The sequence below is a fragment of the Amblyraja radiata genome, chromosome 10 (genome assembly GCF_010909765.2).
Source record: "Amblyraja radiata isolate CabotCenter1 chromosome 10, sAmbRad1.1.pri, whole genome shotgun sequence".
Taxonomy (NCBI): Eukaryota; Metazoa; Chordata; class Chondrichthyes; order Rajiformes; family Rajidae; genus Amblyraja; species Amblyraja radiata.
The window spans coordinates 14,685,094-14,712,265 of record NC_045965.1 but is presented as its reverse complement, the minus strand read 5'-3'; the positions used below and the strand labels follow the sequence as shown (position 1 = coordinate 14,712,265).

The 27,172-nt window shown below is 42.7% G+C and overlaps 1 protein-coding gene across 2 annotated transcripts; it reads left to right on the top strand.

Annotated features, from left to right (window-relative positions):
- On the top strand, window positions 1–27,040 carry dusp12 (dual specificity phosphatase 12). 2 transcript variants are annotated; one of them, XM_033028141.1, is made up of 7 exons: window positions 1–283; window positions 2,729–2,842; window positions 2,936–3,054; window positions 3,763–3,853; window positions 5,372–5,549; window positions 10,028–10,088; window positions 26,936–27,040. In XM_033028141.1, exons 1-6 carry the CDS (start codon window positions 36–38, stop codon window positions 10,055–10,057), a joined length of 780 nt encoding a protein of 259 aa, XP_032884032.1. In that variant the 5' UTR covers window positions 1–35; the 3' UTR covers window positions 10,058–10,088; window positions 26,936–27,040. The 2 variants fall into 2 exon arrangements, with proteins under 2 accessions (XP_032884032.1, XP_032884031.1); XM_033028140.1 differs by lacking the exons at window positions 10,028–10,088; window positions 26,936–27,040 and adding an exon at window positions 9,513–9,940 and having other exon boundaries at window positions 5–283.
- The last annotated feature ends 132 nt before the right edge of the window (window positions 27,041–27,172 follow it).

Sequence of the window (27,172 nt, the reverse complement as noted above, 5' to 3'; positions counted from 1 at the left end):
ATCAAAGATCCGGCTCCGCTATAAGATCTTTGGCCATGATCGCGGTGAGGAGCGGCCTGTTCCTGGGGGCAGCCGGCGATGTGGCGCAGCCTCGCAGTCTCCCGGACCGCGGCATCTCCCACGTCCTCACCGTGGACTCGCAGGAACCGCCGCCTCTGGGGGACGTTTGCGCGAAGTTTGTGCGGGTGCTGGACGACCCGTGCACCGACCTGCTCAGCCTCCTGGACGAGTGCGTGGGCTTCGTGCAGCAGGGGACGGCGGGCGGCGCCGTGCTGGTGCATTGGTACGGGCGGCAACTGCATCCTCAACACCCGGCTCGCTGCACCCCTCATCCTGGAGCACACCCCCATCAGACTCTGCATTCAGAGTCGCCAACCACACTTTGGATGCAATAGGCCGCTGTTCCGAGTTAGGGAATGAATGCACAGTTACAATTCCAAAGTTTCATACCTCTGAAAAATTTAAGCAAGGACAAGGAGTCATGTTCAGTGTAAAAGCTTCCATTAATTCAGCCGCAAAACACATTGCTGTTGAACCTATAACAAAAGACGGTTTCAGTGAGCTGATCCCGTTTATCCGGTTTCCACTTCTTGATGAAGAATGCCTTATCAGAGTTCAAAGATGAAATATAGAATCCCTTTCAATGGACAAATATCTTGTAGATCATTGATGGGTAGCTATTATTAGACAAAACAAAACAATAGTATTTGTCACATGTGTAGTGAGATACAAAATACTGTTTTGCGTGCTCTTCAGGCATACAGCATTACACGGATTTAACACGAGTTAAACACCAAGTACAGCAGGTAAGGGAAAGGAAATACAACGAAGAATATTGTGTTACAGTTACAGAGAAAGTGCTGATAAAAATAAGTGCAAGGGCAGCAACGAGATCAGGAAGATTGAGAAATTATCATTGGGTTGTGAGAAGTCAAGAATTTGATAACAGGGATGAAGCTGTTCTTGAATCTGGTGGCATGTGCTTTTGAATCTTCTGCCCAACGGGTGAGGGAAGAAGTGAGAAATACCAGGGTGTGAGGGCTTTGTGATTATGTTGGTTGCTTTCCGTCAGGTTATGTGAAGTGAGGATAAAGTTGATGGGGAAGGAGTGCAAATAGACTGTTTTGATGGGCTGGGCTGCAAGGACAGTACTGCAATATATTGCTATCTAGGGCAGAGCTGTTGCCTTACTTAGTTGTGATGTATCTTAATATGATGCTTTCCATGGTGTACCTGTTGAAAGTGGTAAGAGTTACTGGAGTTGTGTTGAGTTTCCTAAGACTTCTGAACAAGTGGCTGTATTGTTGGTGTGGTTGGACCAGGTCAAATTGCTACCTTAACACCATGCTCTGTAAGCTCTCTTATCTCTTATCTTGACTGTACTTACTAATTGCAATATTTAGGTCAGGCAGTCAAAGATCCTGTTGCAAAGGGGATGCTGAGATTTAGATTCAGGAATTTAGAGATTAGTTTGGTTGAAATCATGGTGTTGAAGGAAGCCAAATAGGAGTTTGACATAGATGTCCTTGGCCAGGTGCCACAGAGATGAGTGTAAGGCCAGAGAAATGCCACCTACCACTGACCTGTTGTGGCCGTAGGCATAATTGCAGTCGATCTAGACTACCTGGGAGGCAGGAGTTGATGTGTCTAGCATCGCAAAGCACTTGATGATAGTGGACTACCAGACAATCATTAAGGCTTGCTACCTAGTATTTCTTTGGCACCAGGATGATAGTGATCTTTTTAAAATAGGTGGAAACCAGACTAGCAGAGGGGGAGGCTAAAGGTGTGTACGAATACTCCTGCTAACTGATACACATAGTTGCTGAGGACATGTCCGTAGACTCCATCAGGGCCTATTGTTTTTCATGGATTCACTCTCAGGAAGGCTGCTCTGATGTCCACAACTGTGACTGTAGATACTGATGGGGATTTGTTGTACTATTTCACTGACTCTCTGTTCTATTCAAACCTAGAAAGCATTGAGCTCGATGGGGAGGGATGCATCGTCAGCAGCGATACTGCTTGACGTCGCTTTGTAACGCGTTACAGCATGCAAGCATTGCCACAATTGACGGGTGTCCATATTATTATTCTGGAACTCAAGCTTGGTTAGGAATTGTCTCTTCGTGTCCTTGATAGTGTTGCAAACGTTATTTCCTGAGCTCTGGAGCTACTTTTAAAAAAACACTCATGAACTGCATACAAAACCAGAACAAAGAATCTTGCTGATAAATTTGATATGTACCTTATCTGGTCATTTCACCTCAGTAAAACACCGTCACCCTTTGGATGTGATAGGGCTGGACTATCATATTTTCTGAACCATTGGATACTCCAACACACTTTTTAAAAACTCTTTTAAAATCTTTAATAAATTTAGCAGTGAATCCATTAAGTATAAGGACTGGGAAATCTAACCTGGTGAGTTTCATCTTTCAGATTGTATGTCATGACTGATTACAAACCTACCCATGTTCCTGATCCCTCTGTTCCTAATTCTGACCCCAGCTCAAGTTTCTTGCGCAACCCACAAGCTGGACTCTGTTCAACCACACAACCCACTTGCACTCTGGATCTCTGGCTCACATCAGGGACCAATGAGTGAGATAGATGTCGAACCATCGAAAGGATAGCTGATGAGCAGAGTTAAAGGGAAAATGGCAGAGACTTTGTTGAATTATGTCGCAGAACTTTTAAGTCATAGTAAAATTATTTTGTTTCACAGTCATGCAGGAGTCAGCAGAAGTGCCGCTGTAGTAACTGCTTATATAATGAAAACTGATAACCTGAGTTTTGAAGAGGCATACAGTAAACTTAAAGCCATTAAATCAGATGTCAAGTAAGTTTCTTGCAATTACATAAGTATCCATGTTGCTATTTTAATTAATTTTGGGGGAAAGATTATAAAATGTTTTGTGTCTTCTGTTTTTAGGATAAATGATGAGTTTGTGAAGCAGCTAAAACTGTATGAAGTAATGGGCTATAAAGTGGATTTAACAAGTGCTGATTACAAACAATATCGACTTGAGAAAGTCACTGAGAAGTACCCAGGTAATCTGCCACTGCTGTCAGCTAGATTCTTGCAAGTTCAAGAACATTTTTCAAATCATGAGATGATTTAAATTGCCACTTAATTATTTTACACTTTCTATCTCAAATCTGCTGTCTTATTTTTGCTAAATTGTTATATTAGCTCTTCTTTCATTCAGAATGTAGCAGGTGTCCACATTAATACAGCCTAACAAAAGAGGTTTTTGCTACTTAATTTGCATTAAGTTTCTTGTTTTCATCATTGCACTCGTGGTTTTGAACAAAGTACATTTCTACACCTACTTCTCCAATTCCTGTAACAATTACATTATTGAACACAATTTCACTTGGCCTCTGACTTAAGTTCTTGAATATCTTGCAATTAATAATTTCAAATTCTCAAAATGAAGGTCATTGCACAGCTTAGTAAGCTCTCTCTTTCCGTCCTATTTATTTCACCTTGTGGATTCAGCAATATTTAACAAAAGTATGTAAAAACAGTTACTTTGTTCTTGTCTTACAAACCAGAAATGTTTAATGCTGCCATCTAATCTTTCTTCACCAAACAGCATTAGTCTTGGTCTTGGACTATATAAAATATACATTAATATATGACAAAAATCAAATTATATTTTATATGTATGTAACATCAGGTTAATGTGATTAATGATTTTCGTGTGCAAGAAAAGTATTTCAATTGTTTGTAAAAACCATTTTGTATAAATGTAGAACTGCAGAATTTACCGAAGGAATTATTTGCATTGGATCCCATGAGCCTGGGGAAAACCAGCGAAGCAATCTACAGGTGCAGAAAATGTAGGTGAGTGGAATTTATTTGAGAATCATACAACGCTGAATGATTTTAGGCAATAAACCACTTGAGGATCTCCTAACATTTTTTGGGCTCCTGACTGATCTGTGACTATGTGTCTTAATACATTGTATACCAGAAATCTATCAATTGCAGATTTAAAATTATCATTGACCCCATGTCCGCATTCATTTGAGGAAGTGAGTTCCAAAGTTCTACTGCCTTTGGCATGTAGAAATGTTCCCTGGCCTTGGAAATGTCGCTCTCTGATGTTTAGAATGGGGCCATTAGCCTTAAAACTGCAGAAAAGACCCCTGTCTACCCTCCGTATCATTTCAACGACAGAGTGATAGTCATACAGGATGAAAACAGGCCCTTCGGCCCAACTTGCCCATCACCAACCAACATGTCCCATCCACACTAGTCTCACCTGCCTGTGTTTGACCCGTATCCCTCTAAACCTGACCTATCCATATACCTGTCCAAATGTTTCAGAAATGTTGCAATAGTATCTGCCTTAACTTCCTCCTCCGGCAACACATTCCATACACCCGCCAAGCTTTGTGTAAAAGAAGTTACCCCACAGGTTCCTATTAAATCTTACCCTCCTCACCTTAAACCTGTGTTCCTCAGATTCTCGATTTCCCCTACTCTGGGCAAGAAACTCTGCGTCTACCCGTTCGATTCCTCTCATGATTTTGTACATCTCTATAAAATCACCCCTCATCCTCCTGTACTCCAAGGTACAGAGTCCTAACCTGCTCAACCTCTCCCTGTAGCTCAGGCCCTCGAGTCCTAGCAACATCCTGATAAATTTCTCCATGCATTTACAAAATGTCAAAGTAATGTATTAGGACGCTAATATACACGGGGTTTTTCCTCTGTACTCTCTCCAGCTTGACAGCATCTTTCCTATAACATGGTGCCCAAAACTGAACACAATACTCTAAAGTAGAGAAAAATGCTGGAGAAAATGGGTGAGGCAGCATCTATGGAGTGAAGGAAATAGGCATTGTTTCGGTTCGAAACCCTTCTTAAGACTGATGTGAGGGTGGGGGGGGAGGGGGGAGGAAGAAAGGGTGGAGTCAGAGGGCTGAGGGAGAGCTGAGAAGGGGAGGAGAAAGTAAGGACTACCTGAAATTAGAAAAGTCAATGTTCATACCGTTGGGGTGCAAACTGCCCAAGCGAAATATGAGGTGCTGCTCCTCCAATTTACAGTGGTCCTCACTCTGGCCATGGAGGAGGCCCAGGACAGAAAGGTCGGATTCAGAATGGAAGGGGGAGTTGAAGTGTTGAACCACCGGGAGATCAGGCTGGTTATTGCGAACCTGATACCTTTTCGTCTAATCCTTCTCATACAAATATTGGGATTTTAATAGACATGTACTAAAGTTATAAACTTAGCAGTTCAATATAATTCAATCTTTCATTTATGCAAATACTATAATTTTAGGTATTGTTACCATTTTCAGTGTCAAATATGTAGCTGTTCTTGGTAAAGTTGCTCCTTCCAAAATCTAATTTCAGGCGTTGTTTATTTCGTGGCTCAAGTAATTTGACTCATGCACCTGGAACTGGACCAGCAGCCTTTGGTCACAAGAGGTTGACTCAAACCCGAGGTGGTGATCAGACTAAATGTACATCTTATTTCATTGAACCAGTGCAATGGATGGAGCCTTCACTACTTGGTGTTTTGGATGGACAGGTAAAGTACAACAGATCGATAACTATCTCTAATAGCTCCAAGTGTGTATATTATAATACATATGGGAGTATATCTGTGCTATGCACTTTGACTTGTCAGGAATGTATAATATATACAATGTGTTGGCAACCAAACAAAAATAGCCACCTTGAGTTTTCAGTGTAAAATTTTAGATATTTTAAGTTGTCCAATTTTCAGTGTAGATTACATTTGATAATCTTATGTTAAAGTACATCCAGTATTATTCCATTCATGTAGTTGAGTTACTTTGATGAACTCATTTCAATGTGATTTTTGATGCAGGAAATCAAAATCAGTGGATAAATGACAAATATACCTTTGACATATCAACATTTAACAATTAAAAATATGCTTCCAGCATGTAAGCAAGATAAATGTAGATAAGTTAAAAAAAAAAAATGATATAGTTAGTACTAAGTAAGTGCTAAGCAAGAGATTTAAAGATACATATGTTTGCTAAAGGCGTGATTTTGATTTTGGGGAGAAGATAAAAGAAGACAAACAGAACTGACCTGGCAGACCCGTTGTTTCTGCTTGTTCATGCCCTACTGAATTAATTTCCACTGTACCTCGACATTCCTATCCCCCCCCCCCCCGGTCCAATCCCTCCCTCCCTAAGACGCCTCACATGCTCTTCGTCTCTTCAATTACTTCTGTTTTCCAGGCCCCCACTCCCTCATCTTTACAATGGATTTCCAGTCATTCTACACCTCCATCCCCCACCAAGAGGGTCTAAAAGACCTCAGACCGCAGAACCAGCAAATTTCCATCCACCAATACTCTCCTCCGCCTAGCACAGCTGGTCCATACCCTCAACAACTTCTCCTTCGACTCCTCCCACTTCCTTAAGATCCAAGGCGTAGCTATGGGCACTCGCATGGGCCACTAGCTATGCCTGCCTCTTTGTAGGGTACGCCGAACAATCCCTGTTCCAGGCGTACACTGGCCCTATCCCCAAACTTTACCTCCACTACATTGACGAGTGCATGGGTGCTACCTCCTGCATCCATGCAGAACTCACTGACTTCATCAACTTCACCACTAATTTCCATCCTGCACTCAAATTCATGTGGACCATCTCCGACATCTCCCTGCCATTTCTAGATCTCACCGTCTCCATCACAGGAAACAGACTTATGACCGACATCTACTACAAACCTACTGATTCCCATAACTAACTTGACTACATTTCTTCCCACCCTTCTTCTTGTAAAGACTCTATCTCCTACTCCCAATTCCTCCGTCTACACCGCATCTGCTCCCAGGACGAGGTTTTTCATACCAGGGCATTGGAGATGTCCTCATTCTTTAGGGAACGGGCGTTCCTCTCTTCCATTATAGGCTCTCACTAGGGTCTCCTCGATATCCCGCAGCTCTGCTCTCAGTCCCCCTCCCCCTTCTCGTAACAAGGGCAGACTCCCCCTTGTTCTCACCTTCCACCCCATCAGCCGTCTTGTACAACATATAATCCTCTAACATTTTCGCCACCTCCAAAGTGATCCCACTGCTGGCCGTATCTTCCCAACTCCACCCTTTTCTGCTTTCCGCAGAGGCCATTCCCTTCGTAACTCCCTGGTCAACTCGTCCCTTCCCACCAAAACCACCCCCTCCCCGTGTACTTTCCCAGGCAGCTGCAGGAGATTCAACACCTGTCCCTTTAACTTCCCCACTCTACGCCATCCAAGGACCCTGACAGCCTTTCCAGGTGAGGCAGAAGTTCACTTGCACCTCCTCCAACCTCATCTACTGCATCCGCTGTTCCAGGTGTCAACTTCTCTACATCTGCGACACCAAGCGCAGGCTTGGCGATCGTTTCACTGAACACCTCCACTCAGTCCGTCTTTACCAAGCTGATCTCCCGGTGGCCCAGCACTTCAACTCCCTCTCCCATTCCCAATCTGACTTTCTGTTCTGGGCCTCCAATATTGTCAGAGTGAGGCCCAGCGGAAATTGGAGGAACAGCACCTCATATTTCGCTTGGGTAGTTTACACCCCAGCGATATGAACATTGACTTCTCTACCTTCAGGTAGCCCTTGCTCTTCCTCTTCATTCCCCCTGCCCTTCCCAGTTCTCCCACTAGTTCCACTGTCTCCGCCTACATCCTTTCTTTGTCCTACCCCCTCCCCTGACATCAGTCTGAGAAAGGGTCTCAAACCGAAAGGTCACCAATTCCTTCTCTCCATTGATGCTGCCTCACCTGCTGACTTTCTCCAGCTTTCTGTGTCTACCCTATGTTTGCTAAGTATGATTCTGGATATTAAAAATATTTAACATCTACTGGTATGTTTTTATGCCTACATGTTTTATTTATTTATCCAAATTTACTCATGCCCATTACATCGCCTTCAGCTTTCAGCATGATTATTTGTGAACAGGAAAGTAGCCTGAATGGCATCATGTCTAGCTTGGCAGACCTCTATATCTCATGCCAAGTTTCTCCAAACGGCTTCCACTCTCTTCTGCCTCCGCAGCAAAATAACTGAATGTCACTCTCTTTCGAGGTTGAAGCTTGATCCAAACCCTGTGTATATTAGTGTCATAGTTACGTATTCATTTGACGTTTTGTGAATGCTTGGAGAAAATGGCAGAATAGATTAAAATCTGAATCAATCTCATTAACAAAGTGTCTGTGCCTACCTGAAAAATGAAGGCAGGATTCTCTGGTCTCATCCTGGGTGTGTCTCACTGGCGGTGTACCAAATCTGTGCACAGACACCTCGAATGAACAGGTTGATGTCTAAATCAACATAACCTACCCCCCGGCCATGTCTATTCATGCTATCCAAGCCTGTCAACACTGACATCCAATACAAGGTTGCATCAGCAAGCATGGGGGCAGAATGTACAATAACCTCGTTCTGCCAGTTGACACATTTATTTATCATTGTTGCTCACTTTTGCTGACACAAAGTAGAGGGAGTCATGGCCATCACATTTACATGACCCCCCACCCTCAAGCACCCTTCTTATTGACCATTCTACTGAACATACCCAGCTAACATGAATCGGTGTTAAACTTTTCCAAACTTGCATTAACCAACGCACATTCAACCAATTCAGATGGTCAACCTGTGATAATCCCTTGTCCAAAACTGATAGTGTCTCATATCATTAACATATTACAACAGTTCAACTTGGAGAGAAAGGTGATGGAACTAAACACTTGTCTGGTGTCACTTTAGTATTGCTTGAATGAGTAAACTTCAACAATTAAAATTTCGGTAAATATGGGATGATTTCTGTTTTAAAGATGCTGTGTAAAACCAAACTAATTTTGCAAGTTTCTAAATCATACTGACCTTGCATCACCTACTGCTGACACTATTTTTGATTAGCAGTTCTATGCCCCAGAAAGCTTATTTTGACCCTTTGCCCACAACCTATTCCAGAGTTGTGTCTGCTGTTCCTCTTATAACAGATGAGTTGCTATCTATATGCCTTTAAAGAGATAAGTAACCTTGGTACCACAAGATACCATCTTCCCTGGCACGGAGAAAACTGGAATAATTCAGTGGCAAAATTGTTTCCTGTATTGGTGCAGAAGTGAAATACGTGCAACAGTAGAGGAGAAGATTGCGAGGGAGAGTAAAAAAAGGGTTGAAATTTGAAGGTTGAAAGCAGATCGGTTTTAAAAAGGATCATTATAGCACACAGAGGACAGAAATAGGAAAACAGTGTACATCAAAACCTAAAATAGTTTAAAGTAGGTTTGAAAATATGTGCATCCTATGGAATGTTCAATTTTTGCACTTAAAAACTACAATACATTGGAAAGTTGTACTTATGATGACAACAAAGATGGCCTTGCAATCAAATTCTGTTCATATTCCTCCCCAAAAAAGCCGTAAATGTTTCCTAATGGTGCACTGTATAACTGTCGGTAAAATTGAAATAAGATGTACACTAATTGTTTTCCACATTTTCATGTTTTTTTTCCAAAGTTGCTTTGCCCAAAATGCAACTGCAAGTTGGGATCTTTTAACTGGCACGGTGATCAGTGTTCCTGTGGACGTTGGGTGACTCCTGCTTTCCAGATACACAAGAATCGAGTTGATGAAATGAAACATTTAAATATTGCCAGTGTTGAAAATGTAAATAGTTGAATAATACACCCGTTTGATTGTACCCTGTACTTGCAAAGCTGGTTAAGTGAAGAAAAGTTTCCTCCTTATTTCATCTTAACTTAAACAGCATAACCTGATCAAGAAAAGGAAATCACGGCATTACTTGGGGTAGTTAACATATTTCCAGCAAATATTATCTAAACATCCAACATTGTACTGCAAACTATTTTTTATATGTATGAAGGAACTGCAAACTATTTTAATAAATGGACCAAGAATTGTTTGAAATAAATACTTTAAGCAGTTATGGTTTCATATTGATAAATTTGAAATGGACACCTTTGCATTACCAAAGATTAAAATGTTTCATCTTTCATGATTGCAACCCACAGAAACAAACGCTGAGGCTGTCAATGTTATAAAGATAATGAAGCGGGTGCTTCTGAAGCCTCCGTAAGTGCAGTTAATTTTTTTAAATCTTGGGACCTGGCTGTCCTGCTCCTGTACAAGTTGCATTTCCATTTTCGGGTGTGTAGAGTTGAACAATATATCTACAAGGTGGCACTGCACTGAAGTGCACACCGGAATCATATGTTTAATCATATACTTAAACCACAATCTTCAGACCGAGAGACAAAACTACAATTATTGAGCCAATCCCATCACCAAATATAAAAAATGTTTTCATGTTTATAATATTACACAGAAAATTAGTTTAAATGGCGTTAAACTTTAAATGTGTTTACAGCAGCAGACAGTGCACATTATTGATGTTTATCTTGTAATATATGTGCTACTAATAGAAAACCATTCAATAACATGTGGCCTTTCATAAATAGTAATAGTGAAAATAAACATTCACAAAAAAAATTTGTTAAAAGGTAAGAGTACATGTTGATGAATTACCCAAGTCACATCTTAACTATTGACATTTGTAACCTGCAATAACAGTACAGTAGTGGTACAATGGACAGTGAGGAAGGATACAAGATACATTTATTTGTCACATGTACCATTTGGTACAGTGAAATGTGTGGTCGCCATACAGCCATACAAATAATAAAGAGCACAGAACACGAAGTCTTTAACACAGACATCCCCACACAGCGGGATCAAAGTTTCCCACTGTGAGGGAAGGCTCCAAAATTCAGTCATCCTTCTGTGGTCGGGGGGCTCCCGATCCTCCCGCTGTCACCTCTACGTTCAGGCCCGCTCGCCGGGGTGATGGAAGTCCGACGTCGGGACTGATGGACATCTTCAGCGGCTTGGACATCCGAATCAGCCACCTGCTACCGGAGTCCGCGATTCCCGAAGTCCACAGGCCGCGCTGGGCGGAGATTCACGCTGGCGGCCCTCGGCAAAGGGCCCCAGGACTCCGCGATGTTGAAGTCAGCGTCGCCCGCGCTGGGAGCCCTACGAACCACAGCTCCGATGTTGAAACAGCAGGCCCAACACTTGCTTCAACAACTTCAGGAGCTTCAACGGCAATCCAGGTAAGCAATCGCCCCCTCCGCGATATATCCAGTCCTCCGCCGCTGCTGAAGCTCTGGGACGGGTCCCCGGCAGGAAAGGCCGCTCCAATCCAGGTGGTAGGCCGCAAGGAGGGGGCGGGGGGGGGGGGCGAGGAAGCGACTCGGAGAATAGTCGCGTCCTCGCCAGGAAGTGACTGGGAAACGGTTTCCCCCTTGCCCTACCCCACTCCCCCACATAGAAAAGCTAAAGAAATCTCCAAAACAAGCTTTTAAAACTGACTAAAAATATTAAAAAAGACAGAAAAACAGACAGACTGTAGGCAGAGGCTGCCATCAAGTCCGTTGGGTTTCAGTCACCACAAGGTGTGTGAGAGAGGAAGTGTGTACGTGGGCTGGTGTTGGTGGGAAGGGGGTATGGCGGGGGGAGAGAATGTGGGAGGGGGTGGTTTGGGGGAGGGGTTGTGGGCAGGGAGGGTTGTGGAGGAGGGGTTTGGGTGGGGAAGGGGTGTGGGGGGAGAGGGGGGGGGTTGTGGGGGGAGAGGGGGGGGTTGTGGGGGAGAGGGAGGATTGGGGGGGAGGGGGGTTGTGGGGGAGGAGGGGAGTTGTGAGGAGAGGGGTGGGGATTATGGGGGAGAGGGGTGTGGGCAGGAGGTGTGGGGGAGCGGTGTGTGTGGATAGGTGGGTGTGGAAGAGGGGGTTTTGTGGGCAGGGGGTGTGGGGGAGCGGTGTGGAAGAGAGTGCGTGGGGGGAGGGGTGTGGGGGCAGGGGGGAGAGAGCTTGGAGAAAAGATGGGGAAGAGCCATGGGGGAGATGCGTTATCACGGGGGAGGGGGCAGAAGCCAGTGAGGGGGACCAGAGGGGAAGGGGTTGGGGGTGCGATGGGGACTCTCAGTGGGCGCTGGCCACTTCGCTAGTTATTCTCCACCGGGAATCTCCGCTTGGCGACATCAGCGCCATCTCCGACTCGGCGTTGGCTGGGCTGGGTCTGGCCGGGCTGGCTCTTCCAGAGCCTCCTGCAGCTGCAGTAAAGACGCAGGGGGGAGAGAGTGCTCGGGGTGTGTGTGGGCTGGGGGAGGGTTGTGAAAGGTGTGTGGAAGGGAGGGGTGTGGGAGGGAAGGGGTGTATGGGGGAGGGATTTGGGGTGTGGGGGGGGAGGGTGTGTGGGCAGGGGGGGGAGAGAGCTCGGAGAAAAGACGGGGGAAGAGCCTTGGGGTGAGCGGTATTACAGGGGAGGGGGGCAGGAACCAGCGAGGGGACCAGAAGGGAAAGGGTTGGGGGTGCGATGGGGACTCACAGCGGGCACTGGTTGTTCTTCCCCGCACGGCTTGCGGACTCAGCCCTGCCTCTGGGGATTTTTTATTCTCCTCGCCCCGCCCGGTGATTAACAGCAAAGATTAACAGCGGGTGCCGGAAGGGGCGTTACCTTCATGGTGACCGACTGGCGAGAAGATCAAGCTACTGATCTCACGATTTTTTAAACCTTCATAACTTTTGTAATCTTCCACCGATCAGAACAAAACCTGGTGGCTTGGAGCAGAGGAGAACGGTGAGTAAGGTGGCGAGTAATCCTAGCGATATAGGGTAGCGTTTTTGCTCAAATTTAAATATAACGCAGACCGGAAGTGGTCAAGATGAGAGTTTTAATAATAATATAGATATAATTCCATTGGAAAGAGAATTCACTGGGATGTTACCTCTGTTTGCGGGCAGGCGGAGGTTGGATAGGCTGGAACATTTTCTTTGGAGGGTGATCTTATTTGAGGTGTATAAGATCAGGTGGAGTCATTTAAAACTACAGGGCTTAGCGTGAGAGTGAAGAGATTTCATAGACCATGGGCAACTTTTTCCACATTGGGTAATCCATATCTGGAATGAGCTGCTAGAGGAAGCTGTAAAGCAATAAAATTATGCCTTTTTTAAGACATTTGGACAGATACATGGATAGGGTTTGGAAGCCTATGGGCCAAATGGATGCCAATTGCAGCATAGATAAGGTGAGCTGAAGGGCCTACTGTATAGTTCTATAACTAAGTAAAGGCTTATCAACTCCATTCTTGTTCCAATACTTTTGTTTTGGGGCAGCTTTGCAGCATGTAATAATAAATATAACAGCAATTTGGGTATATTATGATAACAAAAAAAGCATAATTTTATGGATTGTTTTTTGTATTGTACTTTTTCTTTTATAGTGCAAAACATTTCATGGCATTTTCTACACATAATGAACTTGTTTGATTCCAATAAATCTTTTAATAAACTAGCATATACAACACTAACTTTTAATTATTTGAATAAAGTTAGTTCAAGCTCTTGGAAGGCTATTTTAACAGACATAGAAACATAGAAATTAGGTGCAGGAGTAGGCCATTCGGCCCTTCGAGCCTGCACCGCCATTCAATATGATCATGGCTGATTATCCAACTCAGTATCCCGTACCTGCCTTCTCTCCATACCCTCTGATCCCTTTAGCCACAAGGGCCACATCTAACTCACTCTTAAATATAGCCAATGAACTGGCCTCGACTACTTTCTGTGGCAGAGAATTCCAGAGATTCACCACATCGTAGAGGAAGATTTCTAAAGATTTCTAAAGTAATTCCAATATTGTTCTTTGGCATATTTCTATTTTACTTAACAAAAAAGACAAAAAGCATACACTTAACACAGTACATAATTTGTAATGCTGACACCAGTGAAAGACGTAATGGAAATACTGTGACATTTCATGATGTATTACTAAATGAAGTCCAGAGACATAATTTAGGAAACTTGTCCACCATTGAATCTTGGTGATAGGAGACTATAACGCCAATCATCTAACCCTCAGTATTTAATTATAGTTACACATACTGTGATGATGAATTTTGATATACTTTTGGTAATCAGTAGCAGCATGGATTTTAAATTATCTGATGAATTAGAATTAGAGGAATGAATCAACAATATAATAATAATAATACATTTTATTTAATGGGCGCCTTTCAGACATCTCAAGGACACCTTACATAGTAATCGGAATAAAAACATATAATCGGAATAGAACAGGTAAAAAATACATCACAGAGACACAAATTAAAAACAGAATTCAATCCAAAAACAGAAAATCAAAAACACAGTGTGAAGAGAGAGCAGCGGCAGCCAAAGCGCGCCAGCGTCCACTCTCTCTTCACGGCAGCCATCTTGGACACAGACCTACAGGACTACAATTAGACAAAAAAATCATCCCCCCACAGTGGATAGCACTGTGGAGGAAGGCACAATGTCCAGTCCCCACCCCATGTTCACCCCAAAGTCAGGCCTATTGAGGCCACCGCAATTGCCTCTACGGAGGCCCGATGTCCCTGGCCGTTCTCACCGGGTGGTCTTGCCCCGGCATCGGGAGAGTCCTTTCGGCGGATGGGCCACCTGGAACGGCCGCTTCCTGGTTGGAGCCAGCGGCTGCCGAAGCCGAAAAGGCCGCGCCGGTTTGGAGCTCCCAGGCTCCCGATGTTAAAGTCGGTGCCACCTCTCCGCACTGCCACCTCGCCGCATCTCCGCTCCGCCGACCCGCAGCCCGGCGATGTTGCTTTCGGAGGTCCAGCTCGCCAGAGCTCCAGCGCGGCGACCCAGGCAAGGCATCGCCCGCTCCACTCTGCTCCGCTACATATCATCAGTCCTTGGGAAGAGAGGGTTGAGGGAAGGATTTTGAAATTTGGTTGATGTGAAATTAATGTAATAAACTGAAGAAGACAATAGACTAAGATAGGTTAGAAGCAAACTGATTGAAAGTAAATATGGGAAACTAAATTGATAAATGTTGGTAGGATTAATGCAGAGAGACAATATGAGCTAAAAGATACAATCTTTGGTTTTAGTGACTGGGGAGTTTAGTCAGAATACTTTTGAAGGATGGCATGTTTACATAGCAGTTAATAAAGGAGATAGGACTCGGCTTTATAAAAAGGCAAAAAAGTGCAATAGCCTGAAAGTAAAACAGCATGTAGCCAGAATATTGTGTCTAAATATGAGTACAAAATCAGGTTTCAAGAAAGGTAAGAGGAGGTTTTAAGGAAAGGCATAGAAGAGCTTAAAGGGGCTGTCCCACTTGGGCGACCTAATCCGCGAGTTCTGGCGAGTTTGCCCTCGACTCGTACTTGCAGCATGTACGACACAAGGTTGTAGGAGGTCTTTATAACTCTCCTTCATGCTCGAGAGTGGTCCCCGTGTACTCGAGGCCTCAGCTAGGTCGAAGCGTATTTTTCAACATGTTGAAAAATGCTTACGAGTTTTTAAAAAAAAGGTTGCCATGAAAAAAATCTATACTTTTTTTACTCGTAGGTTTAGTCATAGTAGGTCGTAATAGGTCGGCATGTTAATCGAAGATAGTCGAAGGTAGTCGTAGATAGTCTTCATCATAGTCGAAGGAGATCGAAGGAGGTCGTCTTCACTCTCCACTATTCGGTGTCCAATTTTCCCAAAGTTAGTCGTAGCTAGTCGAAGCTAGTCTTCAACATAATCGAAGGAGGTCGAAGGAGGTCTTCTACACAGTCGAAGGAGGTCTTCAACAAGACATTTTTTCAAACACTGCCAAACTCGCCATTAGGTCGCCCAAGTGGGACAGCCCCTTTAATAAAACAATTTCTGGGTTGAAAGGCTACAGATACTTGGAAAATCGTGTATTTAATAAAAGCTGAGCAGACTTAACATCTAAAATCATGAAGAGTTTAGAAATGATAAATAAAGAGGAGTTATTTTCATCAGGAACAGGAGGCCACAGACACAAGTTGATTGGCAAAAGTACCACAGGTAAATTACAAATATGTATTCCAACTATTAATTACAAATATGCAAATGTTTCAACCAAGCTTAATGAGGTTACTAGGAAGAATGTCAGGAATGTTTACATTTCTCTATTCCAGCATGAGGAATGGTGGGTTTGGAATCCCAAAACTCTAAAAGTGCAAATTCCAATGTTATTAAGAGGTATAAGATTTTAAAATGGCTAGCAATCATTTGCTAGGTTTGTTCTTTTAAGTTTGCCAGGATATAATTAGACAAAGAGATGATAGATACACTAATTTGAACTATTTAGCGACTAGGGCCTAATTTAATAATGCAGTACAGCATGAATACACGTAAGAGATATGAGAGTTACCTTGGGTAATTGGTGTGCAGTTTGAAGCATGGTGCAGACTGTCACATTAAGGGGCTGGGGTTGCCTACTGAAAGAATTATCACTTTTGTAGCGGTTGGCTCAAAGGTTTTATTAAAACAAATTTAATTTTACAACTGCATTACTTTTAAGATGGAACACCTAGCCTGTGAAAATGAACATTGCTTACGTTAAACATAATGAGTGAATTCTGTAGAAGATGCAGGTCGGCAATGAAGACTTTAGGCCACATTGCAGAGAGATGTTTATCGGTGAAATAGATGCAGATTAATTGAAACAAGGTTTTTGGACTTGAATGCAGCAGAGCTCTCCAAGCCGTTTTTATAGTTTTCAAGGGCCATAATTTTCCAACAGTTCTAGGAGGGCTTGGACCCCTGATACCAGTTTGTCAAGGGTGACCGAGCAGGTGTCGTTAGATAATGCAGGTTCATTGAGTAATACAGGTTCGTTGGATGCTGCATGTCTGGAGAAGGGGAGTGGCAGGACAAAGCATGATGTGGAGCCGGAGAGCAGCAGGAATCACAAGAGAGGGAACAGTGAGAGAGGGTCTTGCAAAACTCCTGTCGGAGTAAGGAGAACTTCTTCAGAATGGGCATACCTTGAGAAGATTTCACAGTGAAGCAGTCAACATGTAGAAACAAAGAACTGGATTAACCAGCACCTGTACTTTGTTTCTACATTTTGACTCCACTGTGAAATCTTCTCAAGACCTTTATCTGATTGCTATCAATGATGTAGACCTAAGCATCTTCAGTTGCTTCATTAATAAGTTTTCTTCCATCATAAAGTAAGAAGTGTGAATGTTTGCTGATCACTACACAATGCTTTGTCCTATCCACAATCTCCCCCCCCCCCCCCCCCCCCAACTGCAAATTAAGCAACGTACGCTCCATGCAGCAAATCTAGGCAACATTCAGAGATGGGCTGATAAGTGGCAAGTGCCAGACTATGATTCTCTCCAATAAAAGTGGTCTAAAGTCTACCCTTGATATTCAAAGCCATTGCCATTAAACAGTCCCCCAGCATCAACATTCTGGGGTAATCAATGATCAGAAACTCAACAGGAATGGCCACCCATAACTATCATGGCTACCAGAGTGGGTCAGAGACTTGATGGTCAATGGAAATGACTCACATTGTGACACCCACGGTCTTCAAATGGAATTATTGTTTTTCACACTCCTGACTTGTGTACAAAGCACAATTCAAGAGTGTGAAAATCAAAATAAAACTGCAGATGTTGAAAATGCTAAATAAAGACAAAACTCTGGAATATTGCCAATACATTATCCAGACAGGGAGTTTAATTTCCCATTGACAGCCACCTTATTTCACCTTATCAGAGAAATTCCCTTTGCTCCGTCTGGTATCCTAACCAACCTTCTCTGCCATGTAGACCAACATGTTTCTCTCTTTCTCTTTCAGTCTTAATGAAATGTCCCAACCTGAAACTTTTAACTGTTGATGCTGCTTGACTTGCTAATATTTTATCTCAAGTCAGGAGATGAAATGTTGAAGTGCAGCTCCAACAAACTCTCTAGAGGCTGAATGCTCTCCTGTACAAAGGAACCATCTTCATTGGTGCCTCAGCCTCTTCCTAGACATTCATTCCCAATGCCACTAGTGGCCGCAATGTACACTAGCTACAAAATTCACTCCTGTTACTCATTAAGACTACTCTGACATCACTTCTCAAACCTGCCACATCTGCTGTTAATGAGAGGTGTCATGGGTGGATGGGGACACCACCGTCTCCAGGTTCCTTTCCAAGTCTTATGCCTTCCCGATTTGGAAATATATTGCTTCATCAGCTTCTGGTCTAAATCCTGGAACTCCTGGAAAGCACCTTCACAGTGAATCAGGGAGGCAGCTTACTACCTGCTCAAGAGCATGAAAGGTGGACAATAACTGTTGGACAGCCAGCAATTAAAAACATTTTTTTTAAAGTACCATCTTCGATAGAGTGGATGTGGAGAGGATGTTTCCACTGGTGGGAGAGTCTAGGACTAAAGGTCATAGCCTCAGAATTAAAGAACGTTCTTTTAAGAAGGAGATGAGGAGAAACTTCATTAGTCCAAATGGTGGTGAATCTGGAATTCTTTGCCACGGAAGGCTGTGGAGGCAAAATCAGTGGATATATTTAAGGCAGAGATAGATTCTTGATTAGTACGGGTGCCAGAGATAATGCGGAGAAGTCAGGAGAATGGGGTTAGGAAGGAGAGATGGATCAGTCATGATTGAATGGCGGAGTAAACTTGATGAGCCGAATGGTCTAATTCCACTCCTGCCACATTTGATCTTATGATCTCAAGAACTACATTAATGTGCAAAGCGGGGAGCACTTTAAGGTCTTAAGATTAAAAGGCAAGATGTTAAAAGGGATCATCTAGTTAAATACGTTTAATGATGATTTAATAGTGAATCAAAAAAATCTTGCTTTTATTTTGTAATATTTCACGCACCAAAGAAACAAAAACGTCTTTGGATCCTTGGATTGTGTTAGCAAGGAAATGGCGTGACTGCAACATTCATCTTTGGAGCCATTAACTACCAGTTGAAAAATGCCAGTACAAAACATAATTAACATGTCCACGTTTCTGAATATTCTAAAATAAATGAATATTTGAATGTGCTTGGCAAAGAGAACAGTTTTATTTGACAGAAGTCAGGAAAAGTGCATTTTACTCACAATCAATTCACTCCTAGCTTTCCACCCATTCCCCTGTGTCTTGCTAAGCTTGTGCTTTATCCACTGTCTGCATCTGTGAGAAAGTCTTTTGTTTCAGATTTATTATGTGCAGATTGGTAGAAGGAATGAGTTTATACAGATATTGATATTATATACAGATGCAGAATTATTTCTAGCCTTTTCTGTTTTACGTTGCAATATGTGCCAGGATCACTAAATTGTTCTTTTGATTTCATTTCCTTACATTCTCTTGGTGAACCATATTCCCAATATCTAGCTCGCCTACAATATGATTGTCCTCTATCGGGGCAACATACTCTGATCTCCAAATACAAGAAATGTTCTTCTGCCATGAGATGGTAATAAATGGTGTTAATCCTTTGCATCCTTGGATTTTTGCTGACGTGTCCTGATTTCAATGTTCAATGTCGTGGAGAATCCTTGTGTTCCAGAGGACTACAATTCAATTTACATGTATTTGTGTCAATGCAATTTAAACATAGAAACATAGAAAATAGGTGCAGGAGTAGGCCATTCGGCCCTTCGAGCCTACACCGCCATTCACTGCCTACACCGCTGATCATAGTTAAATACTTGTTAGCATACGTTTTGTGTTTTGTACATAAATTTTAAACAAGCATTTTCAGTTGATGAATCAACCTCTCAGACCTGATCTTTGCTGCTTGTTATTTATTTTAGCCTGTTTGAGTTGGGTTCGGGCTTTGCTACAAGGGTGGAAGTGCATCCACCCTCGTCTCATCAATGGCTTTAGTCTCCTGAACCTCCTATGCAGTCTTCCTCAGATGATGTCTGTTCCTGTGGGGGGTGATTGTCTCTGCTTAGAATCCATGCTGAGACAACTCAGATCAATTATTTACCAACTTTCTTTTTGGCATCATATTTGAATTAGTCTTCTGAATTAAAGTGATGCTTTTCCTTAGCTGTCCTGTTCCACTTTCACCTCTTCCCCCGTCTCTTTATTCCAGCTGGAATTTTAGGCATCAGCAGCGAGGAGCTGTTGACAGTTTTGTTCTGGTTCTGGGGTTCATCAGTCTGGGCTGGGCTAGAAATGAACTCTAGCTAGCAATGGTCATGTTTTTATGTGCTGGAGTTTGTGGCATGTCTGTATGTGGCTTCCTCTCCCCTTCTCAGCTATTTGGCTGGGGTTTTGACTTAGGGGGTTTTATTACAGCATGTTCTGCCTTTCCATTGGATTGGGGACAGTGTGGTGATGGTGCTCTCAAGTTAATAACAAGCTCTGCACTCATCTACAGCAGAGTGCTACTGCCTCATCTGGAATACTGTGTCTGGCAAACTGAACCTTCACCCTTTGAATGATAACTGATGTTGTGGTTGAATCTATTTCTAGGAAGTTAGAAAAGTCATCATCCACCACAATGCTAGTTTTTTATCTTCGGCTACTCGCATTACCCTAGATCCATCCAGCATCTCATGTTGACCCTGATACGGGTGGTGTCTGTACAGAGTTTATACATTCTCCCTGTGTTCTCCGGGTGCTCCGGTTTCCTCCCACAATGCAAAGACGTGTAGATTTGTAGGTTAATTGGCTTCTGGAACTTGTCCCTAGAGTATAGGACATAGTTAGTGTGTGGGTGATCATTGGTTGGCAAGGACTCAGTGGGCAAGGGGCCTATTTCCATGCTATCTATCTAAACTAAACTAAACTAGTTAAATAATTTGTCAGCAGTTTCTCTCCCAAATCGGATGAGTGTATGTACTCTTGCATATCTCCCCTCGAGGATTTTGGTGCACCTACTCTGATAACCCATGCTCAGAAAAACAACTTATCTCAAACATAGAAGTGCCCGGCAGGAACTCCTGGTGCTTCTCTGGCCACTACTAACAGATGCATACAATTCTTGAGGGTTGTATCACAGTGTTCCTACCTACAGATTCTTCACCATAGCTCTGCAATAGATCTTTCTTATTTCTGGCATGTGATTCTATTTATGCTCAACAAATACGAGAAAGTTGCCAGGACTTGAGGGCCTGTGCTTTAGAGAGGTTGAGCAGGCTGGGACTCTATTCCTTGGAGCATAAGAAGATGAGTGGTGATCTTATAAAGGTGTACAAAATCATGAGAGGAATAGATCGGGTAGACGCACAGCGTCTCTTGCCCGGGCATGGGGAATCGAGAACCAGAGGTTTAAGATGAGGAGGAAAGATTTAATAGGAACCGTAGAGGTAACGTTTTCACACTAGATGTGGTGGGTATATGGAACGAGTTGCCAGAGGAGGTAGTTGAGGCAGACGTTTAAAAAACATTTGGACAGGTACATGGATAAGACAGGTTTAGAAGGATATGGGCCAAACTCAGGCAGGTGGGATTAGTGTGGATGGGACATGTTGGTCGGTGTGGACAAGTTAGGCCGAAGGGCCCATTTCCACGCTGTATGACTATGACTACACATCTATGACTCTTTTTCTTGCTTAACCTTCTTTATTTGGATCCAACTCCTTGTTTTTGCTTTTAGTAAACTAAACTTTGCTACATTTTTCATTTCATTTTTGGGTCTATTTATAAAATGTCTCTATGCTACTTTACAAGATACATTAAGTTTGGTCTAGGCTCGAGACTGGAGCTTCACAGAACATTCTGAAATCTGACACTGCCTGATGCCAGGAGATGGCGCTAGAACTCGCCATAACCTCCAGTGTTCAGGTTGTATGGATTTGCGGTGAACATGCAATAGTCATACAGTCAAACAGCATGGAAACAGGTCCTTCAGCCCAACTTGCCCATTCTGAACAACATGCCCAATCTACACTAATTCCACCTGCCCACATTTCACACAAATCCCTCTAAACATTTCCTATGCATGTACATGTCTTTCAAATGTTGTTACAGTACCTCCCTCAACTACCCCCTCAGATTCCTATTAAATCTTTCCCCTCTCACCTTAAACCTTGTCCTCTGGTTCTTGATTCCCCAACTTGGGGTAAGAGACTGTGCATCTACCCGATCTATTCCAATTAAAGGGCTGATTTTAGAACAAATATTACAACTTCAGAGCTATTGTCAGTGAATTTTCTATTAAATGTACTTCTTGTAATTTGTCAGTAAATGCCTCCGCTGAAGGTGTATTGTGTACTGTACGTTCTCATTACCCTACTTTGCTTCATTTGTTGGGAAATTTGTTAAGCGAGCAGCTGAGTTCAACCCACTCCAACGAACGTGCTGCTGAAACTCACCAGATTGGGCTGTACTTTATCTAACCGTGACTGGAACATTGCAGAGAATGTCAATGACATTGTACACAACAGGTACACAAGTTGGGCTGAAGGGCCTGTTTCCACCCTGTATGACACTATGACTAACTATCTGTCCATTGGTAAAAGTATTTTGCTGCACCTCTCTCTCTTTCATATATTCCATGTTTGCATACAACACAGGAGGCCAAATTGCCAATCTAGTTTATGCTCGGAGAACAATCCCATTCTCCAGTAATTTTCCCTGTAGCCTACACTCCCACAATCCCACCAATTCTCCCGATTCTATCACTCACCTATATATGAGGGACATTTACAGTGGCCTGTTAACCGAACAGCCTGCTTTTCTTTGGGATGAAGGAGGAAACTGGTCCACCTGTGCTTCTACCTCACAGTCACAGGAAGAATATGTATATTCCACCCAGGCAGCAGGGAGATCAGGACTCTACTTGTGTTGTCGGAACTGTGAGGTAGAAGCACTCCCAAGCTGAGTCGTTCCCCCTTAAAGAATGGTGGAGCTTTAATCTATAGAACTACTCCCTGTTGTCTGCCACAGAGAAGGTCATGATAAAAATGTTTCCCCCCCTTCTACCCCCCTCCACTCTTCCCTGTGCCCCTATGCACCTATTTCTCTCCTCCCCATTCCCTTCCACTTGTATTCCTTCCTCAAGCTTCACAAATCACACTTGTTTTATTCTTATCTCGCATCCTTTGTCTTTTCACCCCTGACCTTTGTCCAACCACATCATCTGTGCCTTTCAACCACCCCCTCCCCTTCCTCACCTGTACCTACCTATCACTTACCATCCTTGCCCTGCCCATCCTCTCTTCCAGCTTTCTTCCCCACACTCTCCCCCCCTCCCCCACCATCCTCACACAATCCGTCTGAAGAAGGTTCCCGATCTGAATCGTCACCTATCCATGTTCTCCAGAGATGCTGCCTGACCCTCTGAGTTACTCCAGCACTTTGTGTCTTTTCTGTAAACCTGTATCTGTAGTTCCTTGTTTCTCCCTGGATATCAGGGTGGATTCTCTCGTGGACAAGCTCTTCACTGTGTGACAGTTCCAAATAAAATGAAGGGAGCAGCACCAACCATTATACATAACCTTTTATGGGCTCACTAGCACCTTTGACTCCATCAAAGTCAATAGTACAAAGTGAATTTACAGAAAACTGGTTTAAGTGTCGAATAGGTCAGGAGGACACATTATTGGCGACAATGCAAAATACAAGATTCAACTGTCAGCTTCTTATGCCAATGTACCCACTAAACAACATTCAGATTTGTTTCTGGTTTCTGGAGGGAGAGACAGATTGCATTTTGCAATGATCTTTGGCAAAGATTCTCCAAGAGCATCACCCCTACATCGAAAGAATCAATCTTCAAGTGCAGTGGGAAAACACCGTTTTTAAGAACTCACAGAAATTCATCTCCACTTTCAATTTTCTTCACGGTGGCATGCAAGCTGTGAAGAGAGACATCAATTATGCAATTTGCCACAACCTTCAATGGTCAGTGCAGCCTTTGGTAGCTTGAGGGAAAGATTATTTGAAAATCAAAAGCTTAAAACTCTTGATTTACTATGCAGCAAAGATCCCTTGCCTAGCCTATGCTTCTGAGATCTAGCATTGGTGCGGACAGACCACATCAGTTAAATGCCTGGCATTGGATTACATAATACCCCATTCTGAGCTATTTTACAGGAAGAGATTACAAGTAGACCTATGAAAAGATTCACCACTAGCCTTTGTCCACCCATCTGCCCATCAAATCCCCTCACCCGTATCCATCTATCACTGCGAGGCTATGTCCCACCCCCATCTCTTTTCCAGCTTTCTCCCCCTACTCCAATCAGTCTGAAGTGTCCCAAACTGAAAAGTTGCCTATCCATTTCCTCCACAGATGCTGCCTAAGTTACTCCAGCACATTGTGTTTTCAGAAATTATTCAACGATATAGTCAAATACAAAAGTGGATGGTTTTGCAGATAGTGAAGATGGTTGTGAAAAATTGCAGCTCGTTCTGGATCGATTGGCCAAGTGGGCTGAGGAATGGTTGATAAATGAATGATTTATTACAGAAAAATGTGAGGTGTTGCAATTGGGGAAGTCTAGCATAGGCAGGACCTACATAGTGAATGGTAGGGCTCTCGGTAGTGTAGCGCTGAGGGATCTAGGAGTGCAGATGCATAGCTTCCCAAAGGTGGAGTCGCAGGTAGATCGGGCTGTCAAAAAGGCTTTTGGCACATTGGCCTTCATCAGCCAGAGTATTGAGTATAGAAGTTGGGAGGCCATGTTGCAGTTGTATAAGATGTTGGTGAGGCCACATTTAGAGTATTGTGTTCAGTTCTGGTCACCATGTTATAAGAAAAATGTTGTCAAGCTGGAACGGGTCCAGAGTAGATTTACTATGATGTTGACGGGACTAGAGGGTATGAGCTATAGGCAGAGGTTGAGTGGGCTGGGACTCTATTCCTTGGAGTGCAGGAGGATGAGGAGTGATCTTATAGAGGTGCATAATATCGTGAGAGAATTAGATCAGGTAGATGCTCAGTGTCGCTTGCCAGAATAGGTGAATCGAGGACCATTGGACATAGGTTTAAGTTGAAGGGGAAAGGATTTAATAGGAATCTGAGGGGTAACTTTTTCACACAAAGAGTGGTGCGTGTGTTGAATAAGCTTCCACAGGAGGTGGTTAAGGCTGGGACTATCCCAACATTTAAGAAGCAGTTAGACAGGTACATGAATAAGACAGGTTTGGAGGGATATGGACCAAATGCTGGCAGGTGGGATTAGTGTAGCTGGGACATATTGGCCAGTGTGGGCAAGTTGGGCTGAAGGGGCTGAAGGGCCTGTTTCTACACTGTATCACTGGAGTGGATGTTGAGGGTCTGCCTGAGAAGAAGATAAGATACAGACCTAACTCGTGTGTAGGACGGAACTGCAGATGCTGGTATAAACCAAAGACAGACACAAAATGCTGGAGTAACTCAACGGGACAGGCAGCATCTCTGGAGTGAAGGAATGGGTGACATTTCATGTCGAGACCCTTCTTCTGAGCTAGCTCATGTTCATCTTGCCGGTATCTTATAAGATAATTAACAACAAAAGTATTTATGCCCAGCATATGTATTTTATTAGAATTATATTCATAAATTATGTCAATCAGGAAAGGTATGAACTAATCAGTGACAGATATGCAAATAACATATTTAATATTTTTGTACAATAATATCAATTTATATATAACATTTAAAAATACTTTAAATGGCAATAGCTTTTCATTCTCACATAAAAAATCACGAACAATATTTAAACTGTTGCACCAAAATTCTCTATTATTTTCATCTTTATCACAGTGAGTGATATCAATGCTGCGAGTAGAGTCTGTTCCAGTGTCCATACAGTGTTAATACTATATTAACTTAATACCATTTTTGTTCTATATAGGAATCCCAAACTAGCTTGTTTATTACAGTCAGTTATCATGTTATCAGACTGCATGGGCTAAATGAAGCTTTAAAAGATAAAATAAATTTTGTTATCATTCAAGTAATTCAATATGGATAGCTTTGAAGCAAAAGATGATCACAACTGTGTTGTCTTTCTTCACTCCAGATTATTTGTGCCTAATGTTTATACTTCATTATTTCTTAGCAAATTAAAGGATCAGGAACATATGATACAAAACGTATCATCTCACCAATAAAAAGGTGCATTAAATGAGCTCATGAATTTGGAAATGAGAATTGGTTGCAGGTTAACAAGACAACATCATGTCATTACAGAAATACAGAGCTACATGGATAACAGAAGCTCACAAAGTGATGCACACTGTCAGTGCAGTAAACCCAATTAAACAATTCGATACATCTATCACATTTCAGGTAATAATTAAACATATCCCATAGGGAGGAATTAAATACTTTAGTAATAAATATTAATTGCACACACATTTATACATCAATATGTACAGAGACAGTCAACACCGTGGAATGTAGCAACTTATTCAATGGCCTTGTGCAGGTTCAGAACTTCCTGAGAGGACCCAACAAAATTATTTTTGTTAATTCTGTTGTCATTAAGGAATTTTACATGCCTGCCATTCCGTTTGTTTTGTACTTTGCTACCTTTATTACTAGTAAATTTAATATTTTCATTAACTGAGGTTGTACATGATTAGTGGGAACATAATTGCTTTAGATTCTGTTGAAGGTAAACATTGCAAAACTTAATATCCGATGCCATGGGTATATACATCCTTGATCATGCCATTCAGATTGTCAGCCATTAACTCATTCACAATTTAAAAATATTGGGATTGCCAGGAGGGGAGAAAAAGTGGGCAAGGGCTGGGAGTCAGGGAGTAAGTGAGGACATTATTCCAAGTCAGACATCATTGCTTTTAAGCAGGCCTAGATATAGGCTGTCTTCTTACACTCGTAGAACATGGTGTGTGATATAGGGGAACCTAAACGTGAAGTCACAAGAGGTTCTAAAGGCAGCTTTAACTTAAAAAATGTATTAAATAAACTTGCCTAATTCCATTATCACAAGTAATTAGTTACCTCCACCTTTGGTGGCTTTGTCTTTCGTGCTCCACCATGGAGATGAATCGTAATGTAAACATATATAGTTAACACTGTAGCTGTATGTATCAACACAGCATACAATGCAAGGTTATGCTGAATCAAATTTGGCAGCATATCCATCCAGTGATCTGACAAATAGTTGCTTGTGTCTTCTTTATATGGAGGTCTGGCATTATCAGAATGCCCAGTGTTCATCTCAATTCCGGCTACTTTATTTGCGAAAGCACCACCCATAAACATTGTCCTGGTGCTTAATTCCATGAAGATGATCATGTAACACAAGTCTATGGATCTATGAATGATGGATTGTACAGGAAGCTCTGCTGTTTCACCCATGTTATTTGACATTCAGAAAAATGAAGGATGAATTTGAACGAAGATTAAAGATGTAGTGTTGAGCT